Raw genomic sequence first — 16,887 nt, 5'->3', positions numbered from 1 at the left:
TCCTTGTTTCAAGCGTTGAATAAGATAAATGGTGATAGTCTTAAGATTAATTAGGAGCTTAAAAGATTATATTATATATGCCTTCTGCTTTTTTTGTCTTAGGTCCACCCAGGATATGGGTTTCTTTCAGAAAACAAAGAATTTGCCAGACGTCTGGTAAGTTTTGTTGTTGATGTTCCCCCTTGCTGTTGATTAATCTTGCGGAAAGGATAGACAGGGCATTTCGCCTGTGAGTAACGAACATGTGAGTTGAGAGAGAGGGGCCTGATTTAAAGCAAGGTTGAAACCTTCACAGTGGTGCTGTTGATGACTCAGCTGGCCTCATCAGTGTGTATTATGATAACTTGAGAATTCTGGCTTGATGAAATTCAACTGAAAGCATGGGGGAAAATTACATGAGCTTCGCTGACACAAGCAGGCCTGCAAAATGGTTAAATGGCATAATGATTCTAGAAAAATCGGAGATTTCAAGGAATAGAGCCCATTTCTGACATTACACTGTTCCATAAAATTAACCCTTCAGGCCTGTTAAAAGTTGGTGCATCATCACTTTAGCTTTCAGTGCTCCATAATGCGCATATAAAATCTCAGAATGATGTATACTATTTAAAACTCTTTTCATTTTATCCATTTGCTTTCTAGTCCCCAGCACAGGGTGTACATATGATAGTACAGTGTTTTAAATTGCATGCATCATAAGAAGTGCACAGTTAATGACATATTACATTTAAAAAAATCTGTTTGAGTCACTGAATGTTTGTTTAGATGTAGTTTAAAAAGCCATTTTAATCAGGATAAACCCATTCCTCTAATTTAAGGTTTAATTCAACTGGACAAAATAAATCACAGTTGACTGATTAGTAGCTTAAGTATAACTTTTGATGAACAATTCATTTTATAATAACTCAACAGCATAACAGAAGGTTACAATTTCCCACATTTTCTGAACTTATCTAGCTGTGTTTACAGCCTTTTATTCGGTTTATTTCTTCAAAGTACAAGTTGATGAGGAATTTTATCCTTTTTTAATAAATGATAACAAAAATAAATGATAAAGAGCGCAGCTGTTTGTCTATTGTAATATGGACATGCTCCACTGGCAGATAGTGACCCTCTAGGTCAGGAGGCGTCATTACAGCACTTCCACTGACGATCAAGCAGAGGCACTCAGTCACTAATTAATGCAGTGGAGCCTTGTTAGTGTCGCTTTCAATTTGCCAGCCTAGAATGTGACAATAAGCAGGAAGTGATGCTAACTGAGCTTCATTGTAATAGGGGTACTAATGCAGCATGGTTGTGGCTTCGTTGAGGAAATGGTCTGAATACTGTTATTTTCGCTTTAAACACTGCCTGTTACATGAGTTTTGCTTTCATAGAATCATAGAATAGTACAACAGAGAAGCAGGCCATTTGGCCCATTGAGTCTATGTCAACTTTCAAAGAATAATCCAGTTAGTCTCACTTTCATGCTATTTCCCCGTATCCTCGCAATGTTTTCTCCTTCAGGTATTGATCCAATTCCGTTCTGAAGATTATTGTTGAAGCTGTTTCCACCACCGTATCAGGCAGTGCACTCAAAATTCTAAACAAGCATTTTGCCAAGTTTTTGGTCACCTGTCCTAATATTTCCGTTTGTGTAGCTTAAGGCTGCCTGAACTCAATTCATGTGGAGGTTCTTGCAGCCAGCAGACAGAGGAGATGTGTTGCTAATTTATTAGTGATTGTACTATTGACAGTAGTGAATACTTCTATGCATTTGATTAGCAGAACTGCAGTAGACTGCATGCAAAATACACATTCAGAGGGCTACGCTCAATGTATATTTATGAATGGGGGTCATTATAAAAGCTGTATTTAGAGCAGATGTAACAACAACTGCTTGCATTTATATAGCATGTTGAACACAGTCAAATATCCCAAGGTGCTTCACAGGAGGGTTATCAAGCAGAATTTGTCACTGAGACACAGAAGGACCAAAAGAAGAAGTCTTTAGGGAACGTCTTAAAGGAGGAGAGAGTGGCAGAGAGGCTTAGGGAGGGAATTCCAGAGCTTAGGGTCTAGACAGCTGAAGGCACGGCCGGCAGCGGGGTGGAGCGATGGAAATTGGGCATGCGCAAGAGGCCAGAATTGGAGGAGTGCAGAGATCTCAAAGGATTGTAACACTCTAATTCCTCATTACACGACTGCGCAGGCTGCAGTGCAGATTTAGTGATGGTGAATTAAGGAGCTGCCAATTACTCTGGCCACTGCAACAGTTTTTGCTGTTTTTCAAGTTGGTTCCTCATGTCAATTTGCTGTGCATCTACATGCTTGCAACTCATGAAACCAACTAATACAATAAAAAAGTACAATAAGGAAGGAAAGAATGAACTTGTATTTACATGGCACCTTTCACAACCTCAGGACTTCCCAAAGAACTTTGTGGTCAATGAAATACTTTTGTAGTGCAGTCATAGTTGCAGACAAAGAAATACTCTTTAAGGTTATACCGACACAATTCAATAATCATGTGATGGAGCGGATTAGAGAATTTAAAGTTAATATTAAAGAAAGAAGTTTTTAATGTTGTCAAAAAGAGTAGTAAGCCTGAGGATTGGAAGGATTTGAGAATTCAATAAAAGAAGACCAAGAAATTGATGAAGAGAAAATAGAATGAGAGTAAACTAATGAGACATAAAAATTGGTTGTAAAAGCTTCTTTAGGTATGTAAAAAGTGATAGTGGAGCAAAAGTAAACTTGGGTCCCTGGGAGACAGCAACAGGAGAAATTATAATGGGAAGTAAGGAAATGGCAGAGGTTAAACAAATACTTTGTAACTGTCTTCACAGTAGAAGACACAAAAAAACATTCTGGAAATAGTGGGGAAACCAAGGATCCAGTGAGAATGAGGAACTTAAAGAATTAGCAGTAGTTTAGAAAAGAGTTTTTTTTTTGAAAAGTGCTGATGGCATTTCCTAGGACTTTAAAAAAGGTGGCTACAGAGATAGTGGATGTGTTGGTTTTGATCTTCCAGAAATTCTCAGATTCCAGAACAGTCTCCATCGATTAGAAGGTAGCAAACATAATCCCGCTATTATAGAAAGGAGGGAGAGACAACTTATGGGCCAGTTAGCCTGACATCAGTTGTAGGGAAAATGCGAGAATCTATTACTAAGGATGTGACAACAAGACATTTAGAAAATCATAATATGATTGGGTGGAATTAACACAGATTTATGAAAGGGAAATCATGTTTGACAAGACTATTAGACTTCTGTGAGGATGTAACTAATAGGGTAGATAAAGGGGAACCAGTGGATGTAGTATATTTGGATTTTCAAAAAGCATTCGATAAGTTGCCACACAAGATGTTATTATTCAAAATTAGTGCTCATGGGGGTAATCTGTTAGCATTGGTTGATGGACAGAAAACATAGTAGGAATAAAAAAGCAATTTTTGAGTTGACAGGCCGTAATTTGTGGGGTACCACATGGATCAGTGCTTGGGCCTCAGCTATTTACAATGGATATCATTGACTTAGATGAGGGGATAGTGTATTCTGTGTCCAAATTTGGTGACAGTACAAAGTTTGGTCGGAAAGTATGATGCAAGGTGGATGTAAGGAGGCTGCAAAAGGAATTAGACGGGTTAAATGTTTAGGTAGGAATGTGACAGATGGACTAGAAGGTGGAGTTTGGTAGGAAAAAAGAAAACCAGAATATTTTTGAAAAGATGAGAGACTTCAGAGGGATCTGGATCTCCTTGCACATGAATTACAGAAATTTAGCATTCAGGTACAGCAAGCAATTAAGAAACCAAAAGATAAGTTAGCCTTTATTACAAAGAGATTGGAGTATAGGAATAAAGAGGTTGAACTGCAATTATATAGGGACTTGGTGAGACCACACCGGGAGTAGTGTGTACAGTTTTGGTCTCCTTACCTAAGGAAGGATATGCTTGCCCTAGAGGGAGTGCAGTGAAGGTTCACTAGACTAACCATGCAGATTTGCTGGACTAATTCCTGGGATGAGGAGAGATTAAGTAGACGAGGCATAAATTCTATTGAGATTAGAAGAATGAAAGGTGGTTTCATTGAAACATATAAAATTCTTGGAGGGCTTGACAGGGTAGAGGCAGAAAGCATGTTGTCTTTGACTGGGAAGTCTAGAAGTTGGGGTCACAGTCTCAGAATAAGTGGTCGGCCATTAAGGATTGAGATGAGAGATTTCTTTGCTCAAAGGGTTGTGAATCTTTGGAATTCTCTACCCCAGAGGGCTGTGGATGCTCAGTCATCGAGTATATTCAAGACTGAGATCAGTAGGTTTTTGGATACTAAGGGAATTGAGGGCTAGGGGGGTAGGTGGAGTTGAGTTAGAAGGTCAATTATGATCTTATTGAATTGCGGAGAAGGCTCGAATGGCCCTGCTCCGATTTCTTAAGTCCTTATGGAGATGGAATGCAGTGTAAATGGGAAAGTTTTCTCTATGTCTTTGTAAAATGAATATAGAAATGTCTGATAATAATGACACTGTAGCCAGTAAATCCTTCTGTTGTGAATTTGTAGACCTGCCTTTTTTTGGAAACTTTCTCATGATCCTGGGCATTAACCACAGGGTTGGGAATTTGTTTTTGGGACTAGCAGCATGAAATAGAACCTTGGTTAGACCATGCTTGGCAGTATTGTGCACAGTTCTGGTCTCCATATTACGAAGAGAATACAGAGGCCCTTATGAAGATTTGCTAGAATGATGCTAGCAGTAAGAGGTTATAGCTATTGGGAAAGACTGAACAGATGGACTTTTTTCTCTAGAAAAGAGAAGGCTGGGAGTTGACTTGATGGAAGTTTTTAAAATTATGAAGTGGGGGAGACCAAAACTAGGGGGCATAAATATAAGATCGCCACCAATGAATCCAATAGGGAATCGAGAAAAATTTATTTCTCCAGAGAGTGGTAAGAATGTGGAACTTGCTACCGCGAGAATTAGTTAAGGCGAATAGCATAGATGCATTTAAGGGGATAAATACACAAGAGAGAAAGGGTTAGATGAAGATGGATGGGAGGAAGCTTGAGTGGAGCATAAGCATTGGCATAGACCTGTTAGGCCAAATGGCCTGTTTCTATGCTGTAAAATTCTATCTAATACCTGTAGTACGTTACAAAGCTATAATGCAGATGGAATCATAACCTGCAGGAGTGCATTTTAAAGTAACCTCAATTGTGTTGAAAATCTCATTACAACTGTGCATACCAACAATTGTTGCTGTTTCTTGTGGCAGCTTCTGCATCAACTATTGCTGCTGAGGTTTTGTATCTTCCTTTCCAGTGGTACAGCTTCATGTGACTGAAAGAGCAGAACAGGCATTAGTTTGTTGTGTAACTGTTGTCTCTCAATGATCACAATTAAAAGTTGTGACACCACCCCCACACACGAATGTTAGTTTGCCACTGCCAGGTACAGAGGAAATGGTGCTCACAAGCGTTTGTCCACAAAATATTATAAGATTTGTAAGGTCCATTCAAAAAAGTTAGGTCTTGGAACAAAAGTTAACAATGAGCAGTAAATTATAGGCATCAAGGGTCCATTGTACACTTTTAAAATAATTTTTCTAGCTTTAGACATTCAGAAGCATCACTATTTTGTGAGAGTACTAATTAGTACAAATTCTAGATGCTTTTTAACACTGATCAATTCCTTTCCTCCCGTGTCTGTGAATGTTGCAACTCAGTTTAGCAAAGTTTCTTTTTGTCTATACTAGAGTCCTTAATACATTCCTCTCAAGTTCTTTGGGTATCAGTGTTGACCCAATATAAGCAGAAGATGCTTGCTTACATTTCTTATTGACAACATACTTAATGAAACTTGGCCTGATTTGAGATTGGTGTACATGTTAAGACGCTAAAGTGATTTTGATTCACGCTGCCTTATAACATTTTGGTATGTGCTACCAAAATGAGGAACACGTGTTTCTTTAAATTAGGAAAATCATAGCTAATATTCAGGTAGTGCAACTTTAATTTGTAAACAAAGACTTGCTATTTTTCAAAAATGTTTAAACATATTTTGACAATAGACAGTTCAATATTAAACTTTCAGCCTGGTTTAGATTATTGCTCCCATTCTGTAGTTAGTGTAGTAAACCAAGAGTAGCAAAAAGGAAACTTTTAAAAGACCTTCACTTCTTTTGCACAAACGATTCACTTGTATTCTTTCAAATGCTTTAGTAACTCTTTTCCGGTTTTGGTTAGTTGGCATCCTTCCATCTATGTAAGATGATGGACACACAGCAAACAATCTATTTAGGTGGGGTGTCTTCTCTTGGTGCACCTTTGCTGATGCTGTTAAGGCCAATTTTTGCGAGACAGGTTCTGCCACAAGAGCCGCACGTGAAGCTGCCAAGTGACGCTGTGAATTGTTTCGATGTTGGCGCCTGTTGCCAAGCTGCTGTCGCCACTGGTCGTCGTACACCAGTAGTGCACACCAGTTTTAGCGCTTGTAGTATTGACTCCTGCAATGGTAACATTTTAATATTGGGAATCGTGTAGAACGACACAGAACTCCAGTCAGTACGCAACTTTCGTCAGTTCTTTGTTGTATTTCCTGAGTGTGGAGAAATCTGAATGTGTCGGGTTAAATGGAAACATTTAAATCATCCAGTGAGTATTTTCCTCTCAGTGCACTCATTAAGCAAAAGCAAATCTACATTTTAAGCACAAGTCTGTGATTTACATTTCATTGCTAAAAGGCTGCCCCTTGTTCATGACTTGTTTCTAAGCTTGATGAATATACTTGTATCTGGAATAAACAGAGTAGAAGAATTGAAAGGCAAATACCCTGCCGTGCTTTTCAGAATGATCTGCAGTTTCCAGTTGATCACTGATTAGAAATGCATGGAGAAGTTTGGAATGCAAAGTTAAGGAACACAAAAGTTACCACAGGTAGGCTATCTTATTAACTCCCCCTTTTTTTGTTGCTACCTTTTTAAAATCCCGTCCTGGGTATTGTCCGGCAGTTCCGCTGGTTCCCTGTTAATGTGAAAAATGCAATGCATTAAACGCAGGGCATTGGACAATACTGGGTTGCTTAGTCCCCTCCAACTGTTAAGCAAAGTCTCATTGTCATGCAAGGAGTCCTTGAAGAAACAAAAGACTTGATGGGCTTTACAGCGCCACAGGATCAGATTATTGTTACTGGGATCCCTGTGAATATTTGCTCTAGGACTCATTTCTTCCCCCTTTGCCTGATTGATACCAGCTTGTTCAGGGTTTAATGGAAGGCTAAAGCAGATAGTACTGAGAATAAAACTTGCAGAGAGAGGCAGTCGGAGAGCCATAGGATACTGTATTATTGGTCGACACTTGGATCAGGTACCGACATTGCTTAGGTAATGAGTTATTGCAAGGATTTTACATTTTTGTATTTTGTCATTTTGAAAATTCACCAAGTACTTTTGCGATAACTTAAACATATAGTTATATATAAAATATATACGTACATAAAATCATGCAACAAAGAAGGAGGCCGTTCAGCTCATTATGCCTATGCTGCTCTTTGGTAGAGCTATCCAATTAGTCCCACTTCCCTGCACTTTCCCTGTAGCCCTGCATTTTTTTTTTCCCCTTCAATTCTCGGTTTATCCAATTCCCTTTTGAAAGTTACTATTGAATTGTCTTCCCTTTCAGGCAGCGCATTCCATATGAACATCTTTCTTAGGCCTCCTTATCTCGAGAGACAATGGATAAGCGCCTGGAGGTGGTCAGTGGTTTGTGAAGCAACGCCTGGAGTGGCTATAAAGGCCAATTCTAGAGTGACAGGCTCTTCCACAGGTGCTGCAGAGAAATTTGTTTGTCGGGGCTGTTACACAGTTGGCTCTCCCCTTGCGCCTCTGTCTTTTTTCCTGCCAACTACTGAGTCTCTTCGACTCGCCACACTTTAGCCCCGTCTTTATGGCTGCCCGCCAGCTCTGGCGAACGCTGGAAACTGACTCCCATGACTTGTGATCAATGTCACAGGATTTCATGTCGCGTTTGCAGACGTCTTTAAAGCGGAGACATGGACGGCCGGTTGGTCTGATACCAGTGGCGAGCTCGCTGTACAATGTGTCTTTGGGGATCCTGCCATCTTCCATGCGGCTCACATGGCCAAGCCATCTCAAGCGCCGCTGACTCAGAAGTGTGTATAAGCTGGGGATGTTGGCCGCCTCGAGGACTTCTGTGTTGGAGATATGGTCCTGCCACCTGATGCCAAGTATTCTCCGGAGGCAGCGAAGATGGAATGAATTGAGATGTCGCTCTTGGCTGATATACGTTGTCCAGGCCTCACTGCCATAGAGCAAAGTACTGAGGACACAGGCCTGATATACTCGGACTTTGGTGTTCCGTGTCAGTGCGCCATTTTCCCACACTCTCTTGGCCAGTCTGGACATAGCAGTGGAAGCCTTTCCCATGCGCTTGTTGATTTCTGCATCGAGAGACAGGTTACTGGTGATAGTTGAGCCTAGGTAGGTGAACTCTTGAACCACTTCCAGAGCGTGGTCGCCAATATTGATGGATGGAGCATTTCTGACGTCCTGCCCCATGATGTTAGTTTTCTTGAGGCTGATGGTTAGGCCAAATTCATTGCAGGCAGCCGCAAACCTGTCGATGAGACTCTGCAGGCACTCTTCAGTGTGAGATGTTAAAGCAGCATCGTCAGCAAAGAGGAGTTCCCTGATGAGGACTTTCCGTACTTTGGACTTCGCTCTTAGACGGGCAAGGTTGAACAACCTGCCCCCTGATCTTGTGTGGAGGAAAATTCCTTCTTCAGAGAACTTGAACGCATGTGAAAGCAGCAGGGAGAAGAAAATCCCTAAAAGTGTGGGTGCGAGAACACAGCCCTGTTTCACACCACTCAGGATAGGAAAGGGCTCTGATGAGGAGCCACCGTGTTGAATTGTGCCTTTCATATTGTCATGGAATGAGGTGATGATACTTAGTAGCTTTGGTGGGCATCCAATCTTTTCTAGTAGTCTGAAGAGACCACGTCTGCTGACGAGGTCAAAGGCTTTGGTGAGATCAATGAAAGCAATGTAGAGGGGCATCTGTTGTTCGCGGCATTTCTCCTGTATCTGACGAAGGGAGAACAGCATGTCAATGGTCGATCTCTCTGCACAAAAGCCACACTGTGCCTCAGGATAGACGCGCTCGGCCAGTTTCTGGAGCCTGTTTAGAGTGACTCGAGCAAAGACTTTCCCCACTATGCTGAGCAGGGAGATTCCACGGTAGTTGTTGCAGTCACCGCGGTCACCTTTGTTTTTATAGAGGGTGATGATATTGGCACATACAAGCATATGAATTAGGAGCAGGAATAGGCCACTCGGCCCCTCGAGCCTGCTTTGCATTCCACAAGATTATGGCTCCACAATCCCGCCTACCCCCTTGCTTATCAAGAACTTATTCTACCTCTGCCTTAAAAATATTCAAAGACTCTGCTTCTACTGCCTTTTGAGAACGAGAGTTCCAAAGACTCATGACCCACTGAGAGAAAAAAAATTACTCCTCATCTCTGTCTTAAATAGATGACCCCTTATTTTCAAACAGTGACTGCTAGTGCTAAATTATCCTACAAGAGGAAACATCCTTTCCACATCCACCCTGTCAAGACCCCTCAGAATCTTATATGTTTCAATCAAGTCGCCTCTTACTCTTCTAAACTCCAGCGTATACAGGCCTAGCCTGTCCAACCTTTCCTCATAAGACAACACGTTCATTCCAGGTATTAGTCAAGTAAACCTTCTCTGAACTGCTTCCAATGTATTTACATCCTTCCTTAAATAAGGAGATCAGTACTGTACACAGTACTCCAGATGTGATCTCACCAATGCCCTGTATCAGCGAAACATAACCTCCCTACTTTTGTATTCAATTCCCCTCGAAATAAATTATAACATTCTATTAGGTTTCCTAATTACTTGCTGTAGCTGCATTCTACCCTTTTGCGATTCATGCACTCGGACACCCAGATTCCTATGCATCTCAGAGCTCTGCAATCTTTCAACTTATAGATGTTATGCCTTTTTATTTTTCTTGTCTAAATGGACAATTTCACGTTTTCCCACATTATACTCCATTTACCAGATCTTTGCCCACTCACTTAACCTATCTACATCCCTTTGTCCTCTTCACAGTTTTCTTTCCCACCTATCTTTGTGTCATCAGCAAATTTAGCAACCATACCTTCAGTCCCTTCATCCAAGTCACTTATATAAATTGTAAAAAGTTGAGGCCCCAGAACTGATCCCTGTGGCACACCACGTGTTACATCTTGCCAACCAGAAAATGACCCATTCATGCTTACTCTCTGTTTCCTAGTAGCTAGCCAATCTTCTGTCCACGCCAAAATGTTATCCCCTACACCCTGAGCTTTTCTTTTCTGAAATAACCTTTGATGTGGCACCTTATCAAATGCCTTCTGGAAGTCTAACTACAGCACAGTACAGTTTCCCCTTTATCCACAGCACATGTTACTTCTTCAAAGAACTCCAATAAATTGGTTAAACATGATTTCCCTTTCACAAAACCATGTTGACTCTGCCTGATTACTTTGAATTTTTCTAAGTGCCCTGCTATAACGTCTTTAATAATAGCTTCTCCCATTTTCCCGATGACAAATGTTCAGCTACCTGGCCTGTAGTTTCATGCTTTCTGTCTCCCTCCCTTTTTGAATAAAGGAGTTACATTGGCTATTTTCCAATCGGATGGAACTTTCCATGAATCTAGGGAATTTGGAAAATTAAAACCAATGCATCAATATCTCACTTGCCGCTTCTTTTAAAACCCTAGGATGAAGTTCATCAGGACCCGGGGACTTGTCAGCCCACAGCTCCACTAATTTGCTCAGCACCACTTCCCCGGGATTGTAATTTTCTTGAGTTCATCCCTCCCTCCCTTCCATTTGCTGATTTACAGCTATTTCTGGGGATGTTATTTGTATCCTCTATGTGAAGACCGATGCAAAAATACCTGTTCAGTTCATCTACCATCTCCTTATTTTCCCTTATTAATTCCCCAGACTCACTTTCTGTAGGGCAAACGCTCACTTTGTTAACTCTTTTTAAAATATCTATAGAAGCTCTTACTATCTATTTTTATATTTCTAGCCAGCTTTCTCTCGTACTTTAATTTTTCCCTCCTTATTAATCTTTTAGTCATTCTTTGCTTATTATATTCTGTCTAATCTTCTGACCTGCCACCCATCTTTCCACAATTATATGCTTTTTCGTTAACTTTGATACTATCTTTAACTTTTTAGTTAACCACGGATGGTGGGTCCTCCCCTTGGAATTGTTCTTTCTTGTTGGAATGTATCTATTCTAGTATGATTAGAACAAGTCAGTATGGTTTTACTAAAGAGAAATCCCGTTTAACAAATTTATTAAGAGTTTTTTGAGGATGTATCTAGTAGGGTAGATCAAGGGGAACTAGTAGATGTAGTATACCTGAATTTTCAAAAGGCATTCAATAAGGTGCCACATAAAAAATTGTTAGACAAGATAAGGGCTTAAGGTGTTGGGGGTAATATATTAGTGTGGATAGAGGATTGGTTAACAGACAGGAAGCAGAGTGTGGGCATAAATGGGGCATTTTCAAGTTGACAGGCAGTGAATAGTGGGGTGCCGCAAGGATCAGTGCTGGGGCCTCAGCTATTTACACTCTATTAATGACTTGGATGAAGAGACAGAGTAATATATCTAAATTTGCTGATGATATGAAGCTCGTGGAATGGTAAGCTGCGGGGAGGATGTAGAGAAGCTGTAAAAAGATATAGACAGGTTAAGTGAGTAGGCAACAAGATGGCAAATGGAGTATAATGTAGGGAAGTGTGAAGTTGTTCACTTTGGTCGCAAAAATAGAAAAGCAGAATATTTTGGAAAAGCTGTGTAAATGGTAAGTGTTGATGTTCAGAGAGACTTGGGGGTACTCGTACAAGGAATGCCCAACGTTAACGTGCACGTGCAGCAGCCTATTAGGAAGGCAAATGGCATGTTGGCCTTTATTGCAAGGGAATTGGAGTACAGGAATAAAGAAGTTTTACTAAAATTGTACAGGGCTTTGGTGAGACCGCACCTGGAATACTGTGTGCAGTTTTGGTCTCCACATTTAAGAAAGGAGATACTTGCCCTGGAGGCAGTGCAGTGAAGATTTACTAAATTGGTCCCTGGGATGAGGGGTTGTCCTATGAGAGGCTGAGTAAATTGGGCCTGTATTCTCTGGAGTTTAGAAGAATGAGAGGCGATCAAATTGAGATATACAAGATTCTGAAAGGGCTTGATAGGGTAGAAGCTGAGAGACTGTTCCCACAGGTCAGGGAATCTAGAACACGGAGACACAGTCTCAGGATAAGGGGTCAATCATTCAGGACTGAGATGAGGAGAAATTACTTCACTCAGAGGGTTGTGAGACTTTGGAATTCTCTACCCCATAGGGTTGTGGATGCTCCATCATTGAATCCATTTAAGGCTGGCATAGATAGATTTTTGGTCTTGCAGGGAATCGAGGGATATGGGGAGTGGGCAGGAAAGTGGAATTGAAGCCCAAGATCAGCTATGATCGTATTGAATGGTGGAGCAGGCTCGATGGGCCATATGGTCTACTTCTGTTCCTACTTCTTGTGATCTTGTGTATTCTGAAATAGCCCCTTAAGTGTCTGCCACTGCATCTCTTTTGACCTATCCCTTAACCTACTTTATCAGTTCACTTTTGCTAGCTCTGCTTTCATGCCGTCATAATTGCCCTTATTTAAGTTTAAAATACTAGTCTTAGACCCATCTTCTGTTCCTCAAAATGAATGTAAAATTCAATCATTATGATCACTGCTGCCTGGGGGCACCTTCACTATGAGCTCATTAATTACTCCTATCTTGTTGCAAATACCAGGTCTAATATTGCCTGCACGCTGGTTAGCTCCAGAACGTGCTGTTCTAAGAAACTATCCCGAAAGCATTATGAACATACGAATTAGGAGCAGAAGGAGGCCATTTGGCCCCTCGAGCCTGCTCCTTCATTCAATAAGATCATGGCTGATTTGTTTGTGTCTCAAATTCCACACTCCCATCTACCCCCGATAACCTTTGATTCCCTTGCCTAACAAGAATTATCTACCTGCGCCTTAAAAATATTCAATGACCCCGGCTCCACCACCTTCTGAGGCAAAGAGTTCCAAAGTCGTACAACCCTCTGAGAAAAAAATTCTCCTCATCTCTGTCCTAAAAGGGCGACCCCTAGTTTTAAAACAGTGCCCCCTAATTCTGGACTCGCCCACAAGAAGAAGCATCTTTTCCACATCCACCTTGTCAAGACCGTTCAAGATCTTATATAATTCAATCAAGTCTCTCCTCACTCTTCTAAGTTCCAGTGAAAATAAGCCCAGTCTGTCCAACCTTTTCTCATAAGACAACCCACTCATTCCATGTATCAATGTAGTGAACCTCCTCTGAACTGCTTCCAATGCATTTACATACTTCCTTAAATAAGGAGATCAAAGCTGCAAACAGTATTCGAGATGTGGTCTCACCAATGCCCTGCATAACTGAAGCATAACATCCTTACTTTTATTTTCAATTCCTCTTGTAATAAAGGACAGCATTCCATTAGCCGCCTTTATTACTTGCTGTACCTGCATACTAACATTTTGTGACTCATGCACAACAACACCTAAATCCTTCTGCACCTTGGAATTCTGCAGTCGTATTCCGTTTAAGTAATACTCTGCTCTTTTATTTTTCCTGCCAAAGTGAACAACTTCACATTTTCCCACATTATACTCCATCTACCAGATTTTTGCCCATTCACTCAACCTACCTATATCGGTCTACAACCTCCTTATGTTCTCTTCACAACATACTTTCCTACCTATCTTTGTGTCATCTACAAATTTAGCTACCAAGCCATCGCTCCCTCATCTAAGCCATTGATATAAATTGTAAAAAGTTGAGGCCCCAGCACAGACCCCTGCGGGACTCCATTCGTCACATCCTGCCACTCAGAAAAGGACCCATTTATGCATACTTGCTGTTTTCTGCCAGCCAGCCAATCTTCTATCCATGCCAATATGTTACCCCCTACACCATGAGCTCCTGCTTTGCAGAATAACCTTTTATGTGGCACCTTGTCAAATGTCTTCTGGAAATCCAAGTACAGTACGTCAACGGGCTTCCCTTTATCCACACTGCATGTTAATCCTTCAAAGAACTCCAATAAATTGGTTAAACATGATTTCCCTTTCACAAAACCATGCTGACTATTCCTGATTACCTTGAGTTTTCCTAAGTGCCCAGCTATAGCCTACTTAGTGATCAATTCTAACACCTTCCCCATTACAGACGTCAAGCTAACTGGCCTATAGTTACCTGTTTTCTGTCTCCTTCCAACTCCCCCCCCCGCCCCCACAACCTCTCGAATAGAGGAGTTACATTTGTTACTTTCCTGTCTGATGGAAACTTTCCACAATCCAGCGAATTTTGAAAAATTAACGCCAATGCACCTACTATCATTCTATGAACTCTTCATCTCGGCTACCTATGTCCATTTAACTTTTCCAGTCTATATGTAGATTAAAATCCCCCATGATTATCACCATACCTTTCTGACAAGCACCCATTATTTCTTCCTTTATACCCCGTCGTACCATGTGGTTACTGTTAGGGGGCCTGTACATCACTCCCACAAGTGACTTCTTACCTTTATCATTTCTCGTCTTGACCCAAACCGCTTCTGCATTCTGGTTTCCTGAACTTAGGTCATCCCTCTCTATTGTGCTAATACCATCATTAATTAACAGAGCCACCCTTCCACCTTTTCCCAGCTTCCTGTCCTTCCTTCCAGATCATCATAACTCACTGTGTTAAAAGAAACTTTCCTCATGGCGTCTCTGGTTCGTTTGCCAGTTGCCTTAAATCTGTGTCCTCAGGTTACTGACCCTCTTGCCAGTAGAAATAGTTTCTCCTTATTTACTCCATCAAACGTCCTCATAATCCTGCATGCCTTCATTAATTTCCCCTTAACCTTTGTTGCGCTAAGTGGGAGTATATTTACCTGTTCATACAATACATTCTAAAGACAAGGAAGCCCTTTTCATACACTCTCCCGCATTGGGGGAAAAAAGCTTTAAATATAAGATTATGCAGCAGCTTCAAAACATTTAATCTTTTTTTTGTTAGGTTGAGACTTTTCTTTTGAAACAAAGTTAATTCTCTCCCTCTCATGCCTGTTGAGAGGAGAACTTTTAATCTACTCTTAGAGAAGTATACCAGTATTGTTATCAAACCATGAAAAATAGCAGATATGCAAGAGCAGCTAGGGGATTCCTCTGCCTTTCCCTTCCCTCTGGAGAAAGGGCTGTCCTTCACTTGTACTTCCCTACGGTATCAGAAGGACCAGGATGATATTGAGGCCAAAAAAGTTAAATTATGAGGGCAGGTTGCATGACGAGACTTGTATTCCCTCTAATATAGACGATTAAGAGACGAACTAATGAAGATGTTTAAAGGAATTGATAGGTTAGGTAGAGGGAAACTATTTCCTCTGGTGGGTGAGTCCAGAACAAGGGGGTGTAACCTTAAATTTAGAGCCAGGTGGTTCAGGGGTGATGTCAGAAAGCACTCCATGACACAAAGGGTAGTGGAAATATGGAACTCCATTCCCCCAAAAAGCTGATGAGGTTGAGGGTTAATTGAAAATTTCAAAACTGAGATTGAGATTTTTGTTGGGCAAGGGTATGAACGATTATGGAACCATGGTGGGTAGATGGAGTTAAGATCAGCCGTGATCTTATTGAATGGCGGAACAGATTTGAGGAACCAGCTTGAGGAACTTGAGGCAGTCCTGTTCCTGTGTACCCCGCCTGGGCATTCAACAAATCCAAAAAAGCATTTGTACCTGAGACATCAACTGACAGGTGTTTGGCCAATGGAAGCTACCTGACCTACTGAATGCCTCCAGTGGTTCCTGTGTGTTTCAGTTCTGGACTAGTCTTGATTATATGCCTATAATTTGTAAAGCAAGTGGTTCTGTGGACTGGTAACAAGTTATACTCAACCTTCTTTTCTTCGTATTGGAAGGGGAGAAAAGACATGCAAAACTCTGAAGGGGAACCGCAAATGTTGGAGGCACAAAATCTGTTTCTGGGGACAGGTTCTGGGATATGTCCCTTTTTGCACCCCAAAATATCTTGGTACATTTTCCAATATTTTGAAATCTGCAATGCACATGAACTTTGCAATTTTTCATCTTAAAAAGCATATTTGTTGAATTTTCTCAAACTATTCTTTCTTTACCATTTGGGAACAAATACGTTTTCTTCCAGTTGCAGCAAATTGTCTATTGCTGGGAGAAAAAAGGTTTAAATTCTTTTTAAAGATTACCTAATGACAAGTTTGAGAGTCGTTATTAACCACTGGATCATTCCAGCTTAAGCTGTAGGCAGCAGATTTAGAATTGTGTACGTTCCTTCCAAATGAAACCATCTCTATCTATTAACGATTTGGACCTAAATGTGGGGGGCCTGATCAAGAAGTTTGCAGATGACACAAAGATTGGCTGTGTGGTAGATAGCGAGGAGGATAGCTGTAGGTTCTGATGGGCAGAAAAGTGGCAAATGGAATTCAACCCAGAGAAGTGCGAGGTGATGCATTTGGGGAGGTCAAACAAGGCAAAGGAAAATACGATTAATGGGAAAATACTGAGAGGTGTAGAGGAAGTGAGGGATCTTGGAGTAAATGTCCACAGATCCCTGAAGGCAGCAGGACAGGTCAATAAGGTGGTTAAGAAGGCATATGGAATCCTTTCCTTTATTAGCCCAGGTACAGAATAGTTTCGGTGACTGCAGCTTTGATAGTAACGGAGGTGCGGGAGCGGGCTTACAGCTGTGAAG

At 41.1% G+C, this 16,887-nt stretch overlaps 1 protein-coding gene across 7 annotated transcripts in view; it reads left to right on the top strand.

Moving 5' to 3' along the window:
- pcca (propionyl-CoA carboxylase subunit alpha) overlaps positions 1–16,887 on the top strand; it is a 374,025-nt gene that overhangs the window by 84,212 nt on the left and 272,926 nt on the right. For all 7 annotated transcript variants that reach the window (XM_068034216.1, XM_068034214.1, XM_068034215.1 and 4 more), the window contains exon 6: positions 103–156. In XM_068034216.1, coding sequence (XP_067890317.1) covers positions 103–156 — 54 coding nt within the window. The remainder of the gene's footprint in view (positions 1–102; positions 157–16,887) is intronic.

Source organism: Heterodontus francisci, chromosome 6 (assembly GCF_036365525.1).
Source record: "Heterodontus francisci isolate sHetFra1 chromosome 6, sHetFra1.hap1, whole genome shotgun sequence".
NCBI classification, from domain to species: domain Eukaryota; kingdom Metazoa; phylum Chordata; class Chondrichthyes; order Heterodontiformes; family Heterodontidae; genus Heterodontus; species Heterodontus francisci.
This window is presented reverse-complemented; position numbering and strand designations above follow the sequence as displayed.